Source organism: Linepithema humile, chromosome 3 (assembly GCF_040581485.1).
Source record: "Linepithema humile isolate Giens D197 chromosome 3, Lhum_UNIL_v1.0, whole genome shotgun sequence".
Classification (NCBI taxonomy): Eukaryota; Metazoa; Arthropoda; class Insecta; order Hymenoptera; family Formicidae; genus Linepithema; species Linepithema humile.
The window spans coordinates 11,243,318-11,269,175 of NC_090130.1; the positions used below are offsets into that span (position 1 = coordinate 11,243,318).

The 25,858-nt window shown below is 32.7% G+C and overlaps 2 protein-coding genes and 1 pseudogene across 2 annotated transcripts in view; 2 read left to right on the top strand and 1 right to left on the bottom strand.

Annotated features, from left to right (window-relative positions):
- Ent3 (equilibrative nucleoside transporter 3) overlaps positions 1–12,907 on the top strand; it is a 30,971-nt gene extending 18,064 nt beyond the window's left edge. The window contains exon 11 of the mRNA XM_067351531.1: positions 12,486–12,907. Coding sequence (XP_067207632.1) covers positions 12,486–12,503 — 18 coding nt within the window. The 3' untranslated portion in view covers positions 12,504–12,907. The remainder of the gene's footprint in view (positions 1–12,485) is intronic.
- Positions 1–25,858, bottom strand: part of LOC105679073 (serine/threonine-protein kinase dyf-5) — a 142,153-nt gene that overhangs the window by 103,347 nt on the left and 12,948 nt on the right. The window lies entirely within an intron of this gene.
- LOC136998592 (uncharacterized) lies at positions 1,582–9,497 on the top strand (annotated as a pseudogene).

The window sequence follows — 25,858 nt, forward strand, 5'->3', positions numbered from 1 at the left end:
CACAAAAGCATTGATATATATAGTGCTCTAGTGAATGTGAATTTAGATGTTTATGATACGCCCAGTATATTTTCCGAAAGAGAATTGATTATCTCACATCAATCCCTTTTCTTCTTTATTTCTCCAGCTTTCTTATTTACGTTACTCCACCCCCCCCCCCTCAATCTCATATATATCCAATGTTGCGTAGAAAAATATAAAATATATCAAAGTTTGTAAAATTTACACACACACACACACACACATGCGCGCGCGCACCTTGAAGGTACTTGTTGACTGTATAAAATTAAGTCACATTCACCAAGTAAACAGTGTTAAGTCACAATAAAATCATATTCCGTAATCATGTAACTTTATTTTCTGAAACATATCAAAGTTTGATATTATATCTGTGAATACAAAAAGATATGCAAAACATTACGAATATTTTATTGAAAATATCAAAAGCGAAAAATCTCTTTAGATCCTTCTCCTGAAAAATTATGTTTATGTGACTTAACACAGTTTACTTCTGAGGTGCTCATATATCATATATATAATATATATACACGTATACAGGATGTCTTATTTTAAATGATACAGTCCATTATTTTGAAAATAAATTTTCGAGAAAAATGTTTCATATGAAAGTTGTAGGGTTTTAAGGGACACATTACATAGCAATGTTAGTGTGACTTTAAATGGCGTTGTTAAGGTCACGTAAAAATAAAAACAAAAAATAAAAATTAAAAAATATAAAAGAATATTTATTAAAAAACGCAAAACCTTGGCGCTGCTACACCTCAAAGTATTATAAAGCAATGAAATTAACATGTAGTTTACTGTAGCAGCGCCAAGTTTTTTGCGTTTTTTAATAAATATTTTTTTATATTTTTTAATTTTTATTTTTTGTTTTTTTATTTATGTATTTATTTTTTTATAATATATATAGTACATGTAATAATATATATAGTATATATAGTATAGTATATGTAAAATATGATAAAATATAGTATATAATATAGTTAATTATATATACAGCTTTTTTTGAAAGGTTTTAATATATACGACAGGTTTTTTTGAAAGATTTAATATATACAATTTTTTTGAAAAGTAAAACAATACTGTTTTGTTTTAGTTGTGACAAGAGCATGTGCTTGGCGCCTTTTTTTATCTTTTTGTTAAAAAAGTAATTTTTTGATAAAATTGATTGGAAATTATAATTATTGTTGGAACTAATTTAGGATACATAGAACAGAAATATTAAACTTTAAAATATTTAATTTTATTTATTTTAGACAAATCATACACTAAAGTCTCGAAACATGTGCTTTTTTGACAGAATGTATAATAAAATTAATTTATACAATCATACTAATCATCATTATGCCTTGTAGTACAATTGTTTAGAGACTTTAGTGTATGATTTGTCTAAAATAAATAAAATTAAAGATCAAAGCTTAATATTTCTGTTCTATGTATCCTAAATTAGTTCCAACAATATTTATAATTTCCAGTTAATTTTAATTTTGTGTATTACAAGATTTCTTGTTGAGTTTATGTTTATAATTTTTATTTCTTATTTTTTATGGATATAAAATTGATTAAAAATTATAAATATTGGAACTAATTTAGGATAACTACAAAAAATGACTTATGCTATATTTTTTTTATATATAAAACTGCCTGGAAATTATAAATATTGTTGAAACTAATTTAGGATACATAGAACAGAAATATTAAACTTTAAGATATTTAATTTTATTTATTTTAGACAAATCATACACTAAAGTCTCGAAACATGTGCTTTTTTGACAGAATGTATGGTAAAATTAATTTATACCAATTATACCAATCATTACTATACCTTATAGGACAATTCTTTAGAGACTTTAGTGTATGACTTTAGTGTAACACTTTTGTCTAAAATACATAAAATTAAATATCTCAAAGTTTAATATTTCTGTTCTATGTATCCTAAATTAGTTTCAACAATATTTATAATTTGCAGGCAGTTTTATATATAAAAAAAATGTAGCATAAGTTACTTTTTGTAATTATCCTAAATTAGTACCAATATTTATAATTTCCAATCAATTTTATATCCATAGAAAATAAGAAATAAAAATTATAAATATAAAGGTTAAATAAACTCGTAATAAGCACGGCTAACTGACACTTCTCAACGCCGCAAGTGCCCCTAGCGTATAAAAAGCGAAAATGGAACATCCCAGACGACGGAGACGTTGACTGAAATAGTTTTTTTGATATTTTGACTTTAGATTTTAATATCTTTATTTATACAGCACGTAGAGTAAAAACAAACATACTTTTATTATATAATTTGGACATGCACAATCGATTGGGCCTATTTTTGAATCGATCGGCTTAGGCGTTACAGAGATCCGATAATCTCGGCTCGTCTCAGCTTTCAGGCTCGCGTAAAAATACACGGTCGGTCTTGCGCCTGCGTTGCGCGCTGCGCGTAAACTTGGCGCGAGACACTACATGTCTTTTGATTTTGAAATTTTTGAATAAAAATCTTTATTTTTGATTGCTTATTCTTGTAACTGATCTCGAGGGTTTTTTAAAACACTGTGATAAAGTTTTTTTTATTAAGTACTTTTCGAGTTATTTTATATTTTAATCAGACATTTTTGACATAAAATATAAAATATTTTGTAAAATATTTCATTTTCGATAATCTTACCGTAATACTTTTATGCACAGAATAATGAGACAAATCAAGTGATGTAAAGAAAACGCATAATTGTTAAAGAAAAGTAAATTGTATATTGTAAATTGTAAATTACATACTTTTTCTTAAAAATAATAATGCGTTTTTTTACGCCAATTGATTTGTCTCATTATTTTGTATAAAAGTATTAAAGCAAGATTATTGAAAACTAAATATTTTAAGAGATATTTTAGATTTTATATCAAAAGATGTCAGATTAAGATATAAAATAACTCGGAAAGTACTTAATAAAAAATACTTTATCATAGTGTTTTGAAAAACTCTCGAGGTAAGCTACAAGAATATGCAATAAAGAATGGGGGTTTTCATTTTAAAATTTTAAAGTGATTTTTACATGACTTTAACAACGCTATCCAAGGTCATATTAACATTACTATGTAATGTATCCCTTAAAACTCTACAACTTTAATATGAAAGATTTTTTTCGAAAGTGCTTTATTTTCAAGATAATCGACTGTATCATTTAAAATAAGACTTCATGTATATACGAGTAAATCCCAGTTGCGCACACAGAATAAATCAGACACAACAGGTTAAATGAATCGGACACGGATTCAATCAGACACAATAAAAAACAATAATAAAACGAACACACAGTGGTTGGAATCGGAGACATGCTCCGTGACAGTTTTCCTAACATTAAAAACGTTACATCTAATAATTTCACCGAATAAACTGCATAATTATAGACTTTGTTTCGCATCGAAAGCACTGGGCGATGGGGATAGACCTTGCTTTGCGCGGAAAGTTGCAACCCATGTAGAACCGTATAATTATAGACCTAGTTTTGTATCCGAAGCACTATTTTTATGATTTTTACGCGTGAGTACGGGATGTATCCGATTGACACCACCGTGTGTCCATTTCTTATTGTCTGATTCATTCAACCTGCTGTGTCCGATTTATTTTGTGCGCAACTTGAACTTCTCCGTATATGATATATATATATATACAGGGTGTTTCTAGCAACTGGGCCGGGTTATAGCTCTGTTCCAAGTAAAGTTATAAAATCGTAGAGGAAAATTTTGCACTGTTTATCTGTTTCTGTTTATGAAAGAAAGAATTAAGAGTAATTGTTTAAATCTGAGCTCTGAACAACTGAACAATGTAATGAAAAAAGTCACAAAATGCATAAAAAAATGTTTAGAATGTAATGGTGAAATGTTTGAGTACTTGTAAGTTTTCGAAGAAAGTGAAATATCTCGTAAAAAAATATTGAGTTTTCAACAGCCTTGTCTTATACCTTTTATTCGCAGAATAACTCGAAGAATCAATTTATGCAGAAAAATTCTACGGTTCCATTAAAAAAAAAAGTGCTATTGCACTTTGCAAGTGCACTGATGTACTTCTGAAAAAAATCATACCATAGGACAATAGAGCTTGATAAACAGTGCAAAATTTTTCTCTACGATTTTTTTCTAACTTTACATGGAGCAGAGTTATAGTCCGGTCCAGTTGTTAGAAACACTCTGTATATACATGTGTGTATGTTTGCGTATGCGTGCGTGCGTGCGTGTGTGTGTACAGGGTGTTCCAAAATTAGACTGACAAACTTTGGGTTATAAAGGAAACCAAAAGAAGCTAATTTTGTCAATAAACTCGTGTCCGCAAATGAGCAGTTTTGGCACTAGGGAATCAAAGATTAGGACATTGTTTGACATTGTTGACTAAGGCAGTGTAGCCAGATTTGGCCCGATTTTTCGCGTATGCGCGAAACTGGACTAAATTCATTATCACAGTATTCAGTAGTCATTCAGTGTTACACTCAGTATTCATTATTGTTTAATCGAAATTTGTTTTCAAAATGGACAAATTTTCTTATGAAGAACTGGCCGATATGCATCTGATTTATGGAGAAGCTAGATATAATGGAAGAGAAGCAGGACGCATATATGAAAAGAAATAGCCCCTTCCTCATTATACCACCTTGTATCCGTTCATCGTCATTTTTGAAAAGTTGGCAACCTGATGGCTCGCTGATGCCGGTCGTGCCGCTCGCTGATGCTGGTCGTCCAAAAGAAACATGCATTGCAGCATATGAAGCATATGAACAAGAAGTTCTGGACCGTATAGAGCAAGAATCTTCCACAAGTGTTCGCGCAATTGCACACCACATGGGGGCTGCTAAGTCGACGGTATGGCGTGTTCTCGATGACCAACAGCTTCATCCCTACCATAACTAGAGAGCGATGAGTCCTGCAGACTATCACCTTCGAATCGTTTTCTTCCGTTTTTGAGTCGTCACTTAGTCCAGCCTGACTTTGGCAGAAACGTGCTGTACACGGATGAAGCATGTTTCATTCGGGACAGTTTCTTCAATAGTCGCAACAGCCACATCTGGGCTAATGAAAATCCTCATGCTGCCACTTTTAGAAGAGACTAACACCAGTTTGCCGTCAACATTTGGACCGGTATTATCGGCGATAATATTTTTGGTCCATACTTACTGTCACCTCATTTAAATGCTTATATTTATTTCCAGTTCCTGCAACACGTTCTACCAAATCTTTTAGAAAATGCCCCTTTGAACATACGACGAAACATGTGATTTCAACATGACGGGGCACCTCCACATTTCAGTTTGGACGTGCGCGAGTATCTAGATCAAAATTTTTCGAACCGCTGGATTGGAAGAGGAGGTCTTGTAGCTTGGCCTGCGCGATCTCCCGATCTTACCTCCCTTGGCTTTTTCCCTTGGGGTTATGTGAAATTTCTGGTATACGAGACTCCTGTACTTAAAAAGAAAGGAAGGATCTCCTGGCGAGAGTGATGACTGCTAACATGTGCAAGCTGTTCCAGGAATATTCCATAGGGTTCGTGAATCCATGAACCGACGATGCAATCTTTGTATGGAAGTAAATGGCTGCCATTTCGAACAACTGCTGTAAAAATATACTTCACTTCACAAACCATTCTAGTGCCAAAACGATTTATTTGTGGACATGGGTTTATTGACAAAATTAGCTTGTTTTGGTGTCCTTTATAACCACTTTCAAGTTTGTTAGTCTAATTTTGGGACACCCTATATATTGGGTGTCCCATTTTTATTGCCCATCTCGAATATCTTGTAAATGACGCATTTTCCGCAGGGGGCCATAAAAAACTACTGTTTGTTTAACCTTGGTCAAACAAAAGTAGTTTTTTATGGCCTAGTAGTTTTTTTAGCCCTTCAGGACCAAATCAATTTTATCTGAAACATTTTCTACGAAAATGCATCATTTATAAGATATTCGAGGTGAGCAATTAAAATGGAACACTGTATATATGCTTTGATTGTATGATCAAACAAATATTATCCTCAGTTTCTTTACCCAGTCAGCAAAATCTGTTCGAACAGATATTGTCAAACATCTGCTACAAATTTTTGTCAGCAGAAAGACTGCAAATTGTATTTAAAACCTGTTACATCAGATGATGACAGCAGAATGTCAGCAGAAATGTTACAAAATCTGCTGACATAATTTAACAGCAGATCAGTAGCAGAAACCGAGCAGGATTGCTCGGAATTATTACAGCAGATTGGCGGCAGAAACCGAGCAGAACCTGCGCAACGCAGTTTGATGTTATTTACCGTTATGCAGCGTGTTTCTTTATATATAAACTCGTACTCAAGATTCATTTACAGTGCATATAAAGTGTGGCCAGTAGCTTAATTAAGCTTATCAGTTTAATACAATAATCTGATACAATCCCCATAGGAAATTCAGAATATTAAACTGATTTTTGAAATTGAAAATCCGCCGAGTTGATCCGATATTGCAGTGATTTCAGGATTTGGCCTAACCCATACAGCACCGAAAGATTGCATAAACCTTACATTGAAACATTGTAATATTGCATGGAAGTTGCAAAATGTTTCTGCAGTGTAACTGCAAGCTTGCGGCAACGTTAAAATGTCCGCCCTTGGAAATATTACAATGTAAGACTACAGTAATGTTGCAGTGCAATCTATTTATAATATTGAAACGCCTTACTACAAATATGCAGAATGCTTCAAATTTTAATAGATAAACTTTAAAAATATATAAAGACATTAAAAAGAGATAAGAAAAAACTCGTTGCAATTGTGTAAGTTCACAATCTTTTTGCATCCATAACTTGGATATGTGCGTCACCGGTATATGTATGTATGTATAGAAAAAACACAGTCTAATATAATTAAATAATAAAAATTAAATAATCAGATAATTAAATTTAAATAATTTATATTATAAAATTTTATTTATATAGAAATTCGACTCTACATTCTAAGTAATACGATAAAAGGACGATTTTTATGAAAAAAATAATTTAAACTGATAATAATCTACTATGTCTTTAATCTTACTAGCCACTCTTTGCAAGTTTTATATAATCATCATGACTAAAACTTAAATGCGAGATAGATTGTGCAACGCGCGTCGCATAGCGGTAAACGAACGAGCTAGCAATTACCGAATATTGCTTTTGTAATGTTTTTGGAATGTTGCTGTCCAGTAGCGCGTTTACCTATGGGCTTTTGGGGCTTGGGCCTCTGGGCGCCGAAGTGTCAGGGGCACCACAGCTTCTATATATTCATAAAAAAATGTTCCATTTTTAATTATCTTCTTGTTCTTAAGTGTGTTTCGGTAGAATTATATTAATATTTAAAATGTTAATTATTTACTGTTTACTCATTGGGGGAGGGAGGCTAGATCGAGGCGCTCGAAGATCACAAGCTCCTGGACACAAATTTTACAAACGCGGCCCTGTTGCTGTCACATTCTCATGAAATATTACAATTACATGTTCCAATAATATTTCAACAATATTACATTGCCACTTGCAAGATTGTAACATTGCTGCAATGTAATTGCAATGTTCTGTGTTGTATGGGAATAAATTTATTAAAATATAAGTATTTTTATATATTTATTAATTTTAAAATATAAGTATTTTTTTGTCCTAATAAAGCAAATATATATTACACACTTTGCATATCTTATTTACTACTTTTAATAAGCAAAACGAGAAATGTAAAATTGTAATGAAGCATTTAAATGCCGCTATGCCATTTAAATTGTGATGGCGGGTTCTGCTCGATTTCTGCTGACAATCTGACATCAAATTACACTGCGCAGATCCTACTCGTTTTCTGCCGCCAATCTGCTGTCAATCTATGTCGACAGGTTCTGCCGGCAGAACACGAGCTTAATGCGGATACAAATGACACTGTATCTGCTGCCAAGTTCTGAGCGAATCTGCTCGCAAACTGTCGGCAGGCTACTAACATTTTGTTGACTGGCAAGGAAAGGGACCCAAGTGTCCCCCTCCGATTTTGACGAGCTTTAAATATGTTGTAAAGTAGCTCAAAATAAGAGACACGTATTTTTTTTATGTGCTTTCTTGCACGTTTAGGGTTGAAACAACCCCTACAAGCTAAAACGGTTTTTTTGGTTTTGACTGAATATCGTCAAAACTGTAAGAGATATCAAAAAATGTTTCGAATAAAAGTTGCATGGTCTTTTATGAGCTTTATAACCGCGTAGCTCGATTTTTAAAAAATTTTATATTTTTTAATTTATCCTCACCCCTTCTTATTATTTTTACGAATTTCAAAATTTTTGTTATGACAAAAGTTGTAGCATTTTTTACGCTGAATACAACCATATATGATTTTATTATGTTTCGAAATCACATCTTTCAGAAATGAGCTGTCAATGTCGCACTATATGCGTCGCGCTGCGATATATGCATATATATGCATAACGCATCGTTTGTGCCGCTTGTGTAATCGATGTTTGTCGCGCATGTGTAATTGATAAGATGAATAAAATTAGAAATAAAGATTAGCATGTTATGAAGTATTCGGAAAAATGTTCTGATCAAAGAACAAAGTTCACTAAAGTTGTTGCCAAGGCATCTCCTCTATATTACACTTTTATAGTTATACTAGAACAATACAAGCGCGCGCTGCGCCCGTGCACTTATTATAATAATTTAATAATTATGAAATCTAAATATTTTAATAAAATTTTTAAAATTTTAAATAACCGTCAAAATAATCTTTGCTCTTAAACTATCAAACTGTCAGAATAATTGAGATAACCAATCAGCGTCGCGGATAAGCGTCAACAATACTTTTGATACATTCAAGTATCGATTTTTCATGCCTTTTTTAAGAGTGGATTATATCGAAAGAGAAATAAATAAATAAAAATCTTACAATTAAAATGCAATTTATTGTTTTTCAATGGTAATGCAAAAAAATCCAATTAATTTCAGGTTTTTCTATTAATCAATACTAGAAACATTTGTTTGTTTATTATTTTATTTCTTTTATAATAATATATGTCGAAACAATTACAACTTTACCTTCAACAATAACATACTACATATATTGAATATAATACATATATTAACATATATTAAAAACAGATGAATTTATGGAACAAACGTATCACAAAGGTGATGTTCGTGAAAAAAGTGATTTATACAAAGTGATTTTTTGCACCATGCGCAAGTAATTATTGCAGGTGCGCTACAAATATCGCATGTTGGTTTTGACTGTTTATGAAAACAAAATTCCACTGGTGTTTCGAATTCTTCGGGCTTATTTATTACGTACCCGCTTTTATACCATGCGTATTTCAATAAATTTCTGAATCTTGGCGATGAAAATTGATTATGAGTCAATGACTGTAATTTTAAAATGGTGTTTCTTACATGCAGATTGACTTCCAGACCTAAAAGCATTACAGTATCAGAAAAGTGTCTAATAAAATTCTTCCACAAACGAAAACCATATACATCCAATGGTTGTATTTTTCCTGTTGTTCCAGCTGGTATAGTCAACAAAATAATATCTTCTGTGGATTCTGGTTTAGATTCTTGAATAATATTTGGACAATGACCAAAGTTTAGTCCATGAATCTAGTAGTAAAACAGATTTTGGACCTACATTTGGAAAAAGTACGTCTTGCAACCAAATTTTAAAATGATGCGCTGTTAATTTTCCGGATTTCGAAGCCGTAACAAAAATATTAGGTGCCTTAAACATTGTTTCTTGCACTCTGGGATCAAATGTTCCACTAACTTCTTTCAGTACAATAAAAAGAGGCGATAATAATTTACCATCGGCTGAAACAGTAGGTTGTATAGTATAGCTATGCGTAGTTGCCGATACGGATTGTACTGCAGATTCAATCTTTTTTGTTCCTTTATATGCCAATGTACGACCGGTATGAAGTTCTAATTGGAATCCGCTTTGATCACTGTTGTAAATATTTTCAACTCTATATTCTATTATTTGATATTTAACGTTTTCAATAAATGTGTTACATTTTTCTTCAAAATTGACGTTAGACAATATAGATGTTTTTCTTATAAATTTTGTTATTTTACGAGATACAATATCATGTATTATTTTAAATTTTCGTATCCATCGCGATGAAGCTGTAAATTCTGATACATTTAAATTTTCCTGTGCCCGAATAACCCATCGAGCTAAATCAGCGTCGTGAACAATAATTCTATTTTCAAGAGCTGTATGAAAATTATTTAATGTATATTCCGAAATTTGTTTTAATTTTTCGAATCTACTGCCACCTTGATTCACTTGAATTTCCTATCGTCGTAATTGACGTAATGAATATACTTTCCGAAATCTTTGTTTTACTCCTTCTAATGTTCTTGGCCTTGTTGTACTGCTTTTCCAAAATTCGACTGCATTTTTTTTATATTCATACGGAATACGTCCATCTGTAGTACATATAACTTTAGGATTTGCGTCCATAGCTCACCTTCTTCCTCTTTATCTCCTAGTTCGAATTGCTCTGCTGTTGGAATATCGTTATCGTTTTCATAATCTAAAGATTCTTTTACTTCCATTTTGTATCTCTCATCGCGCATTTCTTTCAGCATAGATTCTATTTTATGTGCCATTTCTCATTCTTCAGATGTTATCGGACTTGTTGATAGATTAAGGGCCGAAAAAGTTACGTATACTAACATTATTACGTTAAATGGATTTAATTGAACCATTCTGAAAAATATAACAATTAAATATTTCTCCTTATTTGTGTACAAAAAAATAATACTTACTTTATAGTGAATTTGCTGTTCTTTCTTTGATGCTGTTTTATATATTGTTTTTTCGTAATCACTAACAAGCGCACAACTTTAAAGCGTAATATGCACTGACGGGATATGACAACGCGCTGCGCTATAAATGCACTCGAAATGCGAATATAAAAGTGTAAAATAGAGGGGATGTTTTGGCAACAACTTTAGTGAACTTTGTTCTTTGATCAGAACATTTTTCCGAATGTTTCATAACATGCTAATCTTTATTTCTAATTTTATTTGTCTTATCAATTACACATGCACGACAAACATCGATTACACAAGCGGCACAAACGATGCGTTATGCATATATATGCATATATCGCAGCGCGACGCATATAGTGCGACATTGACAGCTTATTTCTGAAAGATGCGATTTCGAAATATAATAAAATCATATATGGTTGTATTCAGCGTAAAAAATGCTACAACTTTTGTCATAACAAAAATTTTGAAATTTGTAAAAATAATAAGAAGGGGTAAGGGTAAATTAAAAAATATAAAATTTTTTAAAAATCGAGCTACGCGGTTATAAAGCTCATAAAAGACCATGCAACTTTTATTCGAAACATTTTTTGATATCTCTTACAGTTTTGACGATATTCAGTTAGAACCAAAAAAACCGTTTTAGCTTGTAGGGGTTGTTTCAACCCTAAACGTGCGAGAAAGCACATAAAAAAAAATACGTGTCTCTTATTTTGAGCTACTTTACAACATATTTAAAGCTCGTCAAAATCGGAGGGGGACACTTGGGTCCCTTTCCTTGTGGGTTAAATTTCCCAGACAGCAGAATCTCCAGAAAGAGTTCAAAAAGTATTCTCTTTTTTGAATTCTTTATGATCTGCTAAAATGATTACAAAAAATTGTTTAAAAGTGCTCTTTTCTGAGTTCTTTAACAATAAATAAAAAAGAGCTCACTATGAACTTATATTTCCAACACAAAATAGTTCTTTATAATCAGCTCATTTTGACATCATATAATATGATGCGTGAAAACAAAAACAAAAAACGCATCACCCATGCGTAAACCTGACTCGGCTGGATTTTTGTTGGTCATCCATATATTGTTCGTCGATTATTCTCTTTGTTATTTATATTTACCCACAAAGTACTTTCCAAGTTTCGCAGTTCGCAGTGCATAAAAAATACGCAGTGTGTGAAATTGTTCCTGGTACAACGATCTCTGACGCAATTTTTCATATGTAATTTTTTGAGGTATATTTGTTTCCAGTAAACGAGAAATTATTGAAAGTTCAGAAATAGAATTGAAAATTATTGAGAAGAATTAAATAAAATTCAACATTATCGTAAATAAATTCTTCTCAGTAATTTTTAATCCTATTTCTGAACTTTCAATAATTTCTCGTTTACTAGGTTATATGCATAAAAAGCTCTTTATGATGAAATCAAAATGAGCTCAGAAGTCGACGTATCCGAGTATTATGAGCACGTTCTAACCACCTTCTGATCTAAATTTATCAACTCAGAAAAACTTTTGGAACTCTTTAGGAGTATTATATGAGGTCATCATGCTGTCTGGGTTGTAACATATGTAAGAAACTCACGAGATAATGTTATAATTAACTCACGAGATAAATAAGTCTCGGTCGATATTGGTAATAGCGAGTATTATTTATTGTGTAAGAGGGCACTAAATTTTGTAAAGATTGCTGGCGAGAGCTGATTGGTCGGATGGCGAGAGAGCCCTTTGGAAGGGAGAGAGGAGAGGACAACAAAAGAGCTGGACAACGGTTTCTCGAGGCATTTTTGCCAATTTTTGCCTTGCGAAAGTGAAGAGAGAAAGGAGAGCGCGTGTGAAGGAAAGGAAGGAACTAGGACGAAGAGAGAAGGAAGAGGAAAAGTGAAGAGGATTAGCGAAACGATTAAAGCGACGTAGACACGGAGATTTGGAAAAAGAAACCATAAAAATAATCGCAAGGAAAGGAGCCGGTCACTGCCCGACTGTGAGCTAAGTGTGATCCTCTTTTATATTTCGTATTCCTTGAAGATATGAACTATTCGCGAGATCAGCTTTCGTCAGACTTTTGGTTGGGTAAAGAGAAATAAAGAAAAAGATCTGAACAGTTACTTCTAATATTCAAGGGCATTATTTAACTCTACAATCACAGCCAGCTCTTCTATCCTTAATTGCTTTCATGAGTCTAATTTTAACGATCTCTCTGACGTAATTTTTACAACGTTAAAGATACACAAAGCTTACACATACTTATGCCCAAAGAAATATTTATCCAAAACAATTTGGAGAATTTATTCTTAAAACACTATTTCGATTATAAAATCAAACTGTAGCGATGGTTCAATGTATATGCGCATTATTCATAGTCAACATATCAATCTCTTTTGAAAATTTATACATATACTTATAGAATCCAAATAATCACACGTTTAATGTATTTTCTTCTGCATTTGTACAATTTTAAAGATAAAAAACCCATTACAGTCTACAATAATCTACAATCAATATTAGAAATAACATATTTAAACATTTTATTCTTATGCCGTTTATAGTAAAGAAAATTTTTAGTAAATTATTGAACATTTTTGTGTTCAATTCTCTTTTATTAATTTCCATTAAAGAAAATGCGAATATTTCGGATTAGATTATGAGCACATATTTTTACCACAGCATACGTTTACTGAAAAAATAAGCTTTACATAAATGTATGAAAGATTTTTTTGAGAACTCGACATAAAAGCACAATTTATTATCGACATATGAACCATTTATTATAAATATAATTTAATATCAATTTTGACTTTTTTTTCTCTATTCTCTCGTGATTTTAAGAAAACCTGTTGTTTGTTTGTAGAAATTTAATATTTTAAATAAAATAGAGTCGAATATCACATGCTTCTTGCCTTTCTTTATTATAAATACTGCGCATTCTTCTAACTATTAGGTCTATAATTTGAAACCCGTTTTTTTTGGAAAAATTAAGCCTTTATTTAAGAAACAAATGAAAAAAATACATTACTCAAAGTATTGACCATTGTTAGATATGACTTTTTCCCATCTTTCTGGCAATAAGCGGATCCCACAGCAAAAGAACGACTCATCTTTAGAAGCTATCCAGTCAGAGGCTCATTTTTCGATGCTTTCATTTCAAGAGTTGAAGTGTTTTTCAGCAAGTGCGTATGCCATCTACCGAAACAAGTGGTAGTCGGAAGGGGCACAGTTTGGTGAATAAGCCGCATGGGGTAGCACTTCTCAGCAAAGGGCAATATTCATAGTCCGTTCTTATATTCAAAATCGTCTTAAGCACGGTGTTAAGAGAGACAACAATTCATTATAGTGCATGATGATTGCTCATTTTATTTGTATTTTCCCGCACTTTCTTTGTTTCCTTTTTATTTGCTATGTGCCTGCACGAGTGCATGATTTTTCCGTACATATATATGCTTCGCTACTATCGATACTCTCTGTCTGTTCTCTTGCATGCTGTACCTTTATCAAGAAGGAATAAAGTCTCAAAACTAAAAGCTGTTTTATAAAAACCTCTCTGCTATATATCAAAATCACATCAGGTTATGGGCCCAGTCGCCGTGCTGGCAAGAAGGAATCAAGAAACTAGAACAAAAGGAAGGAGGAAAAGGAATCGTGAACTATTCGTGCAATATAGGTTAGAATTTGAGTTACTAAAAAGGGAGGAAGCATGGCCTCAGAAGATGAGCGATATAAAATCCCACTTTTTGATGGAACAAACTACGATAATTGGAAATTTCGAATGGAAACATTACTTGACGAAAAAGAATTGCTAGTGATCGCGCAATCTCCACGTGAACTGGAAGACGAGAGTATAAACGACGCAGCAGGGGTCATAGCAAGAAATCGAGAAAAAATAAAAAATGATAAAAGATGTAAGTCACTTATCATTCAAAGAATTGCTGACAGCCATCTTGAATACTGCAAGGGAAAGGAAACGGCATACGAGGTATGGACTTATTTGCAAGAGACCTTTGAGCGGAAAAGTATGGCTAGTCAATTGAGAGTCAGAAAGGCACTCTTAACATTAAAATTCAACGCGGCCACTGATACAATGGAATCACATTTCCTGAAGTTTGATCGAATGATTCGGGAACTCAAGTCAACAGGAGCTGCAGCTGAAGAAAATGACATAATATGTCATTTACTGCTCATTATGCCAAATGAGTATGATATGGTGGTTACAGCTATAGAGACCATGGCTGGAAAAACAGATTTGAATTTATCTTTCGTTAAGAACAGATTACTTGACGAGGAATCTAAGCGTCTAGTAAAGGGGCGCAGCAAGTCAAAAGGAGAGCAGTTGCACTCCTCTACAGCGTTTGTCTCACATGCCTCTGTTCGAGGTAATCGAGGTAAACGTGGTGGTTTGCGGAACACTGACCGTGGAAATAGTGGAACAAGTACAGAACAAGCAAATAAAAGGAATTTTCAATTCGAATGCCACAACTGTGGAAAAATCGGACACAAGAGAGCTGATTGCAAAAAACCACAGCAATCATACAAAGCATATATTGGTAATAATAAGGCGTACAAAGCAGAAACAGAAGAAAAAGAAGAGAAAAAGGCAACTGAAATCTGCTTCACAGCCTATAATTTGAAAGAATCTCTAGAGGAAGAGGACATCAAAGTCTGTTGTTCTACATCAAACCAGAAAGAAGCTATCCAGATAACTTGGTACTTGGACTCAGGCGCAACGGATCATCTTGTGAATAGCGATAAGTATGTTAGAAACATTAAAAATTTGGAAAGGCCAATTAAAATTAAGATAGCAAAACATAATGAATATTTACTGGCTGAAAGAAAAGGCGATATTCTAATGGATTGCTTTGTGAATGGTAAAAGCACTAGAGTTAAAATAAAAAATGTTTTAATAGTTCCTAACTTAGAGCTTAATTTGATCTCAATTCCTAGATTAGAAATTAATGGTTTTAAAGTTGTTATTGAAAACGGTTTGGCTACTATAATGTTAGAGAATAAGAAAATAGCTGTTGCTGTACGAAAAAGTAAGTTGTATAGATTGAATGCATTGATAGAAAGTGAGAATGAGCGAGTTTGTCTATCAGCTGTTAATGATGCTTTTCTATGGCATAAACGTTTAGGTCATATAAGTAAAAATGGTCTTGAAAAACTTTGGAAACTTGTTGATGGAATTAGTACTAATACAAAAACTCTAGATTGGGAAACTTGCGAAACGTGTGTGGAAGGAAAGCAGGTAAAGTTACCTCACAATAAAGAAAGAGTGCGAGCAAAACGCCCACTCCAGCTAGTACATAGTGATTTAATGGGTCCTATTACACCTGAATCACACGATGGAAAGAAATATATCCTTACGTTTATAGACGACTTTACACATTTTACAGCTATTTATTTACTCAAAGCAAAGTCTGAAGTTTTCCGTTTCTTTAAATTATTTGAAGCCATGGCTACTGCTCATTTTAATTTACAAGTGAGTAGATTCAGGTGTGATAACGGGCGAGAATACCTCTCAACAGAAATGAAAGATTATTTTGAAGAACAAGGTATTCAATATGAATTTACAATTAGATATACTCCAGAGCAGAATGGAGTTGCGGAGCGCATGAATAGAACAATTCTAGAAAAAGCTAGGTGTATGTTGTTAGGATCAGGGCTTCCAAAATATTTATGGACGGAAGCAGCTCTTGCGGCTATATATATTATTAATCGAAGTCCTACTAGTGCTCTAGAAAATAGTGTTCCTGCGGAAAAATGGTTTGGAAAAAAACAGGACATAAGTAAATTGAGAGTGTTTGGATGCTTAGCCTACGTACGTATTCCCATAGAACTAATTGAAGGAAAGTTTGACTCAAGAATTGAAAAATGTTATTTCGTTGGATATTGTACGAATGGCTATCGATTCTGGAATCCTATGAGTAAGAGAATATTATTAGGAAGAGATGTAAAATTCGTAGAAACAAAGTTTGTAAACTCCAAAGCGTTAGTTGAAATCGATTCAGATGTTGTTTCAGTAAGATCAATGGAAGAACCGCTAAATCAAGGCGGAGCGACAGAAGATGAAGATTGCATCGAATCAATGGAAGAAGATGAAGAAAAAGACGTCACAAGAAACATTGAAAATGAAGATGTGCCAGTCCAATCACCTCGTCGCTCAACACGGACAAAAATTAAACCCAAGTATTTGGATGACTACTGTGCGTTTGCACTTAATGCCGAAAGTTTTGTTCAAGATGTTCCAGGAAGATATGAGGAAATACAGAATAGAAGCGACGCAAAGGAATGGTTCGAAGCTGTCAATGAGGAATTACGAGCACTTAAGGAGAACAAGACATGGACACTCATAAAACCTCCACCTGAAGGAAAGGTGATTGAGAATAAATGGGTGTTTAAATTAAAACACAATGAAGATGGAAGCATTGAAAGGCGTAAAGCGAGACTTGTAGTTAAGGGATGTGCACAAAAAAAAGGCTTCGATTTCAATGAAACCTATGCCCCTGTGGCCCGATTGACAACTGTAAGAACCCTACTTGCCATAATTAATTATAAAAATTTATTCGCTAATCAACTCGATGTTAAAAATGCCTTCTTGCATGGAGATCTACAAGAGGAAATCTATATGAAGCCTCCTCAAGGACTTATAGAGAATCAAGGATTAGTTTGCAAATTAAACAAGGCATTATATGGTTTGAAACAAGCGCCTCGTGAATGGAATATCAAATTTCACAAATTTATAAGTCATTTAGGTTTTGTTCAATCAGTATATGATAATTGTCTTTATAAACGAAAAAAAGGAGACAATATAGTCTATGTACTTTTATATGTTGATGACATTATTGTTGCAGCAAAGGAATTACATGAAATAAATGTAATCAAGAGAGTCATGATGACTGAGTTTAAAATGAAAGATCTTGGAGAATTGAAATGTTTTTTAGGAATAAAAATTTGTCAAACTAATAAGGGAATGTTACTTAGTCAAGAGCTGTATATGAAGAATCTTCTTCAGAGATTCAATATGCAAGACTGTAAAATAGCCAAAACACCAATGGAAACTAATCCTGTGAAAGAATTACATAGAGACTGTATTGTTAATACAAAACCATACAAAGAACTCGTTGGATGTCTCATGTATGTAATGCTGACAACGAGACCTGACCTAAGTGCAGCTGTCAATTTTTACAGCAGGTTTCAGAACAATGCAACCGAAACACAATGGATTGGTTTAAAACGTATACTAAGGTACATTAAAGGAACTATCAATTTGGGTCTATTTTTCAAAAAGGATGGAAAAATGCCCATGGTTGGATACGCAGATTCCGACTGGGCGGGAGACTTGGATCGGAAGTCAACCTCAGGATATCTGTTTGAAGTTTTTGAAGCTACTGTTTCATGGACAACAAAGAAACAATCAACAGTGGCACTTTCCTCCACAGAAGCAGAGTATGTCGCTCTAGCAAGTGCGGCAACTGAACTAATGTGGCTTAAGGGTTTATTACATGATCTAGATGTGCAAATTAATGAACCGATTATTCTTTTTGAAGATAATCAATCTTGTATTCATTTATTAAACAAATGGGAGCATCGTAGACTCAAACACATAGATGTTAAGTATAATTTTGTAAGAGATATGTATCAGAAACGCATAATTGATGTAAAATATATCCCTTCGAGAGGACAAAAGGCGGATATTTTGACGAAGGGATTGACTCTTGAACATTTTGTGAGTAACAGGAGTAGCCTGGGCATGCGAACCATTTGAGTTTTTTTTCTCTTTCATTTTTTGTTCTTGTAGACTTATCTTATGTGTTCACTGCGTAATTGAAATGTATTAAAAAAAACACTTAAAGGTATATAATTGAGTGCAGTTATGCTGGCGTGTGTGTGTGTCAAGGACTATACTAAATTGAGGCGGAGTGTTAAGAGAGACAACAATTCATTATAGTGCATGATGATTGCTCATTTTATTTGTATTTTCCCGCACTTTCTTTGTTTCCTTTTTATTTGCTATGTGCCTGCACGAGTGCATGATTTTTCCGTACATATATATGCTTCGCTACTATCGATACTCTCTGTCTGTTCTCTTGCATGCTGTACCTTTATCAAGAAGGAATAAAGTCTCAAAACTAAAAGCTGTTTTATAAAAACCTCTCTGCTATATATCAAAATCACATCACACGGACTTATATTCGCTCTCTTCGTCACACATAGATTGTGTCTGACGAAGAGAGCGAATATAAGTTCGTGCTTAAGACAATCTTGAATATAAGAACGGACTATGAATACCGACCAAAGTGCTTCCAATGTTTCCTTGACAGCCTTAGTGACGTTAGGTCGAGTGTTGTCAAGAAGCAAGATCACTTTATGCTGTCCTGTCTCATATTCTGGTCGTTTTTCGCGCAATGCTCGGCTCAAACGGATTATTTGTTGTTGGTAGAGATCTCCTGTGACTATTTGACCAGGTTTCAGTATCTCTTAATATACCACACCTTTCTGGTCTCACCAAATACAGAGCATGGCCTTCTTCCCATGAATTTTACGTCGATGTCGATGCTTGGCCTGGGTCGCAAATGGTTTTTCGGCATTTGGGGTTATCGAAATAGATCTACTTTTCATCGCCAGTCACAATTCGATGCAAAAACCCTTTTCTTTTTTGCCTGGCAAGCAGCATTTCGGAGATGGTTTTTCGCCTTTCGATGTCTCTTTCTTTCAGTTCATATGGCACCCATCTTCCTTTCTTGTATACCTTTCCCATGGCTTTTAAACGCTTGGAAATGGCTGCTTGAGTAATATCCAATGTTTCTGCAAGTTGATTTTGTGTTTGACATGGATTTTTATCCACCAATGCTTGCAGTTCTGTATCTTAAAATTTTTTTTGCTGGCCTGGACGTTCTTTATCATTCGTGTCAAAATCACCAAGTTTGAATCGTCGAAACCATTCATTGCAAGTTGTTTTCGATAGAGCAAGTTTCCTATAAGTTTCAACAAGCATTCGATGAGATTCAGCAGCAGTTTTCTTCAAATTGAAACAGAAAAGCAAAGCTTCGCGCAAATGATGCTTATTTGGTTGAAATTCAGACATTTTCTTCGCAGTAAAAAACTATGTTGTCACAAACACAAACTTTTATAAACTGAATATTATCCCCAATAGGAAAGCATTTCTAAAACTATATGACGAAATCTTATAGGCAATTTATGTTTTGCAATTATGTAAATATATTTCAACTAATAGATGTAAAAATATTGATCTTTTATGCCATATTAATTATTGTTTGCGAAATGAAATACTAAATAGTATTTCGGCAAATCTATAACGATATGGCGAATCATCTTAGCAGTATATTTGCAAAGTAAAAGTGTAGAAAGAAATTGCTCACTAATTGAGAAAAATATTTCAGCTATATTATGTTTAAAATACATAGGAATATAATTGTGCTTGAAAGAATGAAAGTAATGTTTAAAGAAATACACAATTATTTCTAAATTATAATATAAAAATATTACAAAATAAAACATTCCACATTAAGTATAGCAAAATTTTAAATAAAGAAATAGTTTCCAATGGGTTGCATGTAAACTGAGTTTTCGAAAACAGTGATGCTACAAACAAAAACGCGGTTCGCTCGCTTCGGCAGTGGAGGGAATAAGGCACAATACGCAAATTGAAAATAAATCGGTTAACGTGTCTTCATATATCATTTTCGGCGCTCAGCGGCGCCTGCGCCGAGCGCACACGTATATATGAAGCTCTTTCCGCTCTTTCCATGTGTGCGCGTCTGCGTGTAGCAGTTGGCAGTTACGAACCGGCATGCCTGACTTCACATTTCACGTGCATTCACGTTGTGGCTTGTTTGGCGTTGTGGCGTCTTATTCGTTATACTAATTCGTATTGTACAAAGAACTGTACAAAGTCTTGTACAAAGAAAGTGTCTCGGAAAATAAGAGTCAATCAAGATTGTGATGAGTGTTGAATCGAAAGGAATACGTGTAATTTATAATCACGTGTCAAGCTAGAAAGGTCTTACATTCCGAATACATAACACGTATGTATTTATTCATGTTTTCTTTAAATTATATAGTTTTATAATATTGTTTTATGACATAATTAACATTTTTAATACATATATAGACCCAGACAGCACAAAATATTCCAATAATATTCTGATATTCTTCCATATATTCTAACAACCACACGTTACGCTGCATGGGTCCTCGGATTGAGATTTCTTTTGAAGCATAGTTAGTTTGGGCCTACATAAGATATTTATAGTAAAACAGTTTGAGTGCATGGGCTTTGGTTGACCATTAGCAGGGCTTCAATGTTGCATCTTTAACTAGCACTTTTGTAATGTAATTTTTTTACCCACTACTTTGCAATAAATTTGAGCAATATTTATCCATATCACATTTATATATGCCTACCAAGTTACAAATAATACACAATTGCTAAAATTAACATTATTATTTACGCAAAAGGCAAAAATCATTATTACACATAAATGATTTGTCTGCGTTTTACTAGTAATGTTACTTTTGGCAATTGTGTATTATTTTTAACTTGGTAGGCATATATAAATTTGTGATATAGATAAATATTGTTCAAATTTATTGCAAAGTGGCGTGTAAAAAGGTGCCATTACAAAAGTACTGGTTAAAAGTGCAACATTGAAGCTCTGCTAATGGTCAACCAAAGCCCATGCAGTCAAACCGCTTTACTAGAAATCTTATGTAGGCCTAAACTATAACTATGTTACAAAGGAGATCTCAATCCGAGGACCCACGCAGTGTAAAATAACGTGTGGTAGTAAGAATATTTGGAAAGAATATTCTTAAAAATATGGAAGAACTTTATTAGAATATTTTCCGAATATTTTGTGCTGTTTGTGTATATATATATAAAAGATTATATTACTCAGAATATTATATTTATTTATTGTTAATCTTTGCACGTGTATAATATCATAAATATTTTTTCAGGTTATATTGTCTTGTTTGGCGGTGTTTATAACAATATTTTATATTCTGTGAGGAAACGTAATAACATTTATCAAAGTATTTTTGAAAGTTATTGTTCATTCATATATTTGTATATAAAATATTTGTAGATGTGAAATGTGCCTTTCAAAGAACATTTATTGTATTTATGTATTGTTTATGTGCTATTAATGCGGTCAGCCTTGTCAGCTTTATTATAACACAATTTAAGAGGATGCTGAAGTCATATTGTTACCGACCGAAACTTCAATTTTCTAAAAAGGGTGGCGTTTTTTATTGCTTTAATAGAATTACAAATCCTTTGGTGTAAATAAAGTACATATGCTAATCTTTCGGCAGTTGGTCAAATTTAAACCAAAAAATAAAAAAAATTTTTGAAAATTTACCGACAATGTCACCTCAAAGAATTATATCTTTTATATCAAAATTATACTGCTTCAATCTGCAAAACAAGACCATGTGCCGAAGAAGAGCGTATGAAACAATAATGGAAAACCAAAAAAATAGAGCTTAGAGACTTATTTTCAAAACGCCACCCTTTTCCAGATTTATGTAAAGCATGTGTGCAATATAGAAAGAATAAGGTAAAAAAGAGCTATAGATTAGTTCCGAGATTTTGGGATAGAGGCGCTATACAGTTCTCAGTGCTATCTGTCATATACAGAATCTTTTAGGTTAGTTATGTGTGTGTTAGTTGTGCGTGTGTGTGTGTTTGTGTTATGTGCTACGAAACCCGGCTGAAAAAAATGGGTTGAAGGCACTCTGAAGGATAAAAAAGTGTATGTATTATACATAAATTTTGCAACATTTTTGCAAACATTTATATTATTTAATTACATACATTCATATTCTAATTTCTACAAAATACTTTTATTCATGTGCTTTATGTGTATATATTATGTATATTCTGTGCTCCATATTATGTATATTCACATCAAAGTATCTATGTAAAATTAACTTTTTATATCATCTTGTATATTGTATATCATTTATATGAATATCATTTTGTATATTGTATATATTTTTATAATAAATGTATATGTCATATAACTTATTTATAAAGCATGAAATATATATAAAGGTATTTTTAGTTTCTTGTATGTATCATTTGTAAAAAAATCTTGATAAAAAAAACATTAATTTTGTGACTTGCAATTATCTGTTTCAATATATACTTCTTTTAAATACTTACAACTAGCCTTATTTTATGCGTTTTCCTTGGTATCTAAAATACACATCAAAATATAAAATTAATTTCTAGTTCAGTAGAAAAAAAACATTGTAGTCTTACACCAGAAAGGAATGGTAAAATATCATGTATATGTAATAACAAATAAATCACTTTTCCACTGACATTATACACAACTTTGCAGAAATAAATTTATTCTGTGAATTTTGAATGTGTAGTGCAGTTTAAAACACACAGTCGAAATATATCTATATTTTTGAAATAATAATTCTGATTTTTCATGAATCACAGTGGTTTTATAAAATGTTCAATTTTAACAGTTTTTATTGGACTGTACTTTAGACAATATTATATTTTGCCATTTCTCTCTGTTGTAAGACAAGAATGTTTCGTTTCTACTGTAATAGAAATACATTTTCGATTTTGATACGTATTTTAAATACCAAGTTAATCACATAAAATAAGGCTAAGTGTAAGTATTTAAAAGAAGCATATAATGAAACAGATTATTGCAAGTCGCAAAATTAATGTTGTTTCTTTTATCAAAATTTTTTTACAAATGATAGACACAAAAAAATAAAAATATCTTTATATTTCATGCTTTAGAAATAAAAAATATGGCATATATCATATACATTTATTGTAAAAAGAGTATACAAAATGATGTCAATTTCTTAGAAAAATATTTTGATATAAATATAGATAATGTGGAGCATATAATATACATTATATATATATATATACATAAAGCATATGACGTAATAAAAGTATCTTACAATAAAGAATAAGACAAGCCAGAGGCGGTTTCCTCGTGGACTGGCAATATATAATAAGACAAGCCAGAGGCGGTTTTCTCGTGGACTGGCATTAGAAAACTCTTATTCTTGTCTTCAAGCCAGAGGCGGTTTCCTCGTGGACTGGCAATATAGAATAAGACAAGCCAGAGGCGGTTTTCTCATGGACTGGCAATATAGAATAAGACAAGCCAGAGGCGGTTTTCTCGTGGACTGGCATTAGAAAACTCTTATTCTTGTCTTCAAGCCAGAGGCGGTTTCCTCGTGGACTGGCAATATAGAATAAGACAAGCCAGAGGCGGTTTTCTCATGGACTGGCAATATAGAATAAGACAAGCCAGAGGCGGTTTTCTCGTGGACTGGCATTAGAAAATTCTTATTCTTGTCTTCAAGCCAGAGGCGGTTTCCTCGTGGACTGGCAATATAGAATAAGACAAGCCAAAGGCGGTTTTCTCGTGGACTGGCAATATAGAATAAGACAAGCCAGAGGCGGTTTTCTCGTGGACTGGCATTAGAAGAAAATTCTTATTCTTGTCTTCAAGCCAGAGGCGGCTTTGTCGTGGACTGGCAATATAGAATAAGACAAGCCAGAGGAGATCTTTCGTGAGCTGACAATTTTAAATAAATATAATCAGAGGCGATCTAACGTCAGCTGACAGTTTAGAAGAAAGAGAGCTAAAGGCGATTTATTCGTGAACTGGCAAATTGTAAGAAATATTGTCAGAGGCGATCTATCGTGAGCTGACAATTTTAAATAAATATTGTCACAGACGATCTAACGTCAGCTGACAGTTTAGAAAAAAGAGAGCTAAAGACGATTTATTCGTGAACTGGCAAATTGTAAGAAATATTGTCAGAGGCGATCTATCGTGAGCTGACAATTTTTAATAAATATAGTCAGAGGCGATCTAACGTCAGCTGACAGTTTAGAAAAAAGAGAGCTAAAGACAATTTATTCGTGAACTGGCAGATTTTAAGAAATATTGTCATAGGCGATCTAACGTCAGCTGACAGATTTGAAGAAATACGTATTTATTTTAGTTAGCAATTTACTGCACGTGTGGTCTGTTTATATTTTATCAGATAATTTATAAGGTCATTTAACCTTTTTTCTCGCAATTGAAATTCTATCGTATGGCTGAATGATGTACATACGAGACAAAATAGACTTATACAAGGTGTCTAATAGATATAAGTTAGATATGATAAAATATTTTATTTGAAAAATGTATGTATAATACTATATGTCTAATTGGAAAAATATGTTATATGCTTTTCCTATTTTTATTCTTATGTAACAAATACAAAATAAATAAATAAGTTAATTAATTATTGAATACATACATATACATATTGAATATAGTTATCTTTATTTTGTATTTTATATAACTGAAATAATATATACTTTCATTATTTTAGTCATTATCATATAAAATACAAAATAAAGATAACTATTTATTGAATATATGTGTATATGTATATATTAATTAATTGATTAATTAGTTATTTAGTATTTACTACATAAGGATAAAAGTAAGAAAAGTATATGACATTTTTCTTCAATGATATATATAGTATTATATGTATATTTTTTATTTATTATTTTGTCATATTTAGTTTGTATTTATTTGACACCTTGTATACGCTTATGTTTTCTCGGACATTATATTGCAGCTTTGCGACGAAATTTCAGTCGAGGAAACAAGCGCAAGCATCGTTTGTTTACAAACTTCCGATGACACACGTACACAGACCACACGTCAGTGTAGTGAGTCACCACTACAAACAAATGCGTACACACGGACCTACGCGGCATAGGTCCGTAGGCTGCGCCGATAATGTCATTTCATTTTTAGTACCATCGAAATGATGGCGCTTTCGCGTCGGAGTTCGCCCGTCACTTCAGCATCCTCTTAACAAAATTCTCATTTTTTATATATTCATAATTTGTGCGTTAAGTCTAAAAATGTCATGTTTGAAAAGAAATTTTTATTTAAAAACGTCAATTAGTCGTAAAAATCCAAACACTATTGGTCCAAGATAATACACAAGAACAAGTAAATAATACTCAACAATTACAAAAT